The sequence below is a fragment of the Eimeria mitis genome, genomic scaffold (genome assembly GCF_000499745.2).
Source record: "Eimeria mitis Houghton genomic scaffold, Emh_scaff1338, whole genome shotgun sequence".
Lineage (NCBI taxonomy): Eukaryota > Apicomplexa > Conoidasida > Eucoccidiorida > Eimeriidae > Eimeria > Eimeria mitis.
In genome coordinates this window covers 9548-11757 of record NW_013568827.1, presented here as the reverse complement: position 1 = coordinate 11757, position 2210 = coordinate 9548, and the positions used below count along the sequence as shown (strand labels likewise).

Sequence of the window (2210 nt, the reverse complement as noted above, 5' to 3'; positions counted from 1 at the left end):
CAGCAGCGTCTCATTTTCGCCGGAAAGCAGCTCGAGGACGGCAGAACGCTGTCTGACTACAATATTCAGAAAGAATCTACCCTTCATTTGGTGTTGCGCCTGAGAGGTGGCTGCTGAGTGGTGCAAGCTACATCTCTGTTTAGGGAGCAAAATTGCTCGAGTTTTTGGCTTTTGGCTTTCAGCCGAGTCTAGGTTCACCGTCGGTGTGGATAAATCCGACTTGGCAGATAACGCTTGCGACCACGTAGACAGGTTTTTTTTTACTTGTCAACAGTTGCAGCATCTGGGGCTGCTGTTGACCCATAGCAGGTGCGAAATATTTTGCCAGTTGACTTGATTTATAGATTTATCGTCGCTAGGTTTCCTAGTGTAGGCTTTTCCGCAACGTTGTGCGATGATGCATATGATACATCTCGTGTCACAGTAGAGATAAGGTATGTCAAGCTGAGCTGCATTACTGGAGTAGTCGCCGCCTAATCACAGATGTATCCCAATAGCATCGATAGGAATTGTCCACTTTGGGCGCAGATCATGGCACGGATTCTGGTATCACTTTTGGGAGTCAGGCGAGGAAGCTTGACTGCCCCAATCCTCAGTTAGCAGGAAGTGTATACTTGCAGTGGCAGTTTGTATCTAGGCCCATAGGGTGCTAGACGAGCAGCGTTGCTGGGGTNTTGGTCTCGGTGCTTACACAGACTACAGTGAAAGTCGCGGACGCCTGCAGAAGCTAGGCACACTGAAGTGCATCTTATTTTGTGACAGTGAGCGAGACAATGACTCTAGATTCGATGTCGCCAGATGCTACGACGTCAAACAAAATCACGTCTTGGGGCACCGGCCCCAACCAAATGGTCCATCAACATTCGCTGTTTTGGCGTTTGAGGAAGCGCGACAGCAGTGGGCACGCATCACTGTCCCTCAAACTGTTCTGTTGCACACTGACAGAAACATACAGGTTGGGGGGTGGAGGCTGCGTGCCCTGCTACCAAAATTCCCTTCCCACAGCTGAATCGTTTAGTTGGTTGCACCAACTGTGTCATGGAACTGCAGTACGCGGTCCCTGCATGCATGCGGCTCGCCTGTTGCGCGTGTCCTCCATCCCAGTGGAAGCCCCAGGCTGGAAGAGCCGCTGCCTTGACTTTTGACTCGTGGACAGTGCAGCATTGAATACGGGGCAGAGCTTCGGTTGCGATCTCCGCGAACTTCCTCATCGCGAAATTCGGAGAGTGGAGGCGTGTGGCTTCCAGCTGCTTCCGTCTACCCTACTGCTGCCGGACTGTTTACCACGCTGCAGGGTATTATCCTGCCGTTGAGGCGCACGCTGCTGCTTCAACATGCGCCTCCTTTTTGTCCTCATATCTGTTCGCAGCGTTTCCTACTCCATCAGGGGCTTCCAGCCCTGAGGACTGTCTACTGTGGCTGCTGCTGTCCACTGTGCTTTCCGGCACGTCTGTCGCAGTATTTGCAGCTTCGGGTTCTTGGCTTTGTATCTTCACGTCCCCCGTTTTGCGCTCGTTCGCGGTTGTTTTGTCCCCGTCAGCAGCATCAACATCAACTTCAGCATCAACAGGTTCAGCATCAGCAGTGCTGTTGGACTCGGCAGCAGCAGTCTCATCAGCCCCCTGGTCCGTCTCTAGAGAAGAGGTGGCGGCAGCAGAGTTGCTGGTGGTTTGGTTGATGCGTGTTTTACCACATTTTCTATGTTTTCTCTTAGCTTTGGGTGCATGTTTAGCTTTCCATTCGCGTACTTTTTGTTTGTATTTGTTGAAATCTGCGGCTGCTTGTTGTTCGAATTCTTGCTTTTTCTGAACGCTCATTTCTTTCCACTCGGTGGAAATCCGCTGGGCGATCTCTTTGAAGCATTTCGGGTGACGCAGCTCTGGATTGGCTGCCACCAGCTCTCGTCTCCTGCCGACAGAAAACCGCATAAACGCAGACAACGGCCTCTTCACGTTCGGCTTCGGAGGCTTCTTCTTCCCCGCCTTCACCTTCTCTTGTTTCGCACGACGCTGCTGCTCCAGTAGTGCCTGCAGCATCACCAGTAGCATCATCAGCAACACACAGAGATAAACCCAAACGAACAGAGACGCAGGTGCACACCGACGCAGCAGAGCTGTTGCAGCACAGCACACCCCGCAGGCGATGCCACCACAGCAACAGTACCACCATCAGCAGCAGCAGCAGCAGCAGCAGCAGTTGGCTAGCGTGTA

At 52.5% G+C, this 2210-nt stretch overlaps 1 protein-coding gene across 1 annotated transcript in view; it reads right to left on the bottom strand.

Annotated features, from left to right (window-relative positions):
- Positions 1 to 1298: 1298 nt before the first annotated feature.
- EMH_0034950 (high mobility group (HMG) box domain-containing protein, putative) overlaps positions 1299 to 2210 on the bottom strand; it is a gene marked incomplete at both ends in the record, with an annotated part of 7695 nt that continues 6783 nt past the window's right edge. Inside the window, one exon of the mRNA XM_013494927.1 lies at positions 1299 to 2113. Coding sequence (XP_013350381.1) covers positions 1299 to 2113 — 815 coding nt within the window. The remainder of the gene's footprint in view (positions 2114 to 2210) is intronic.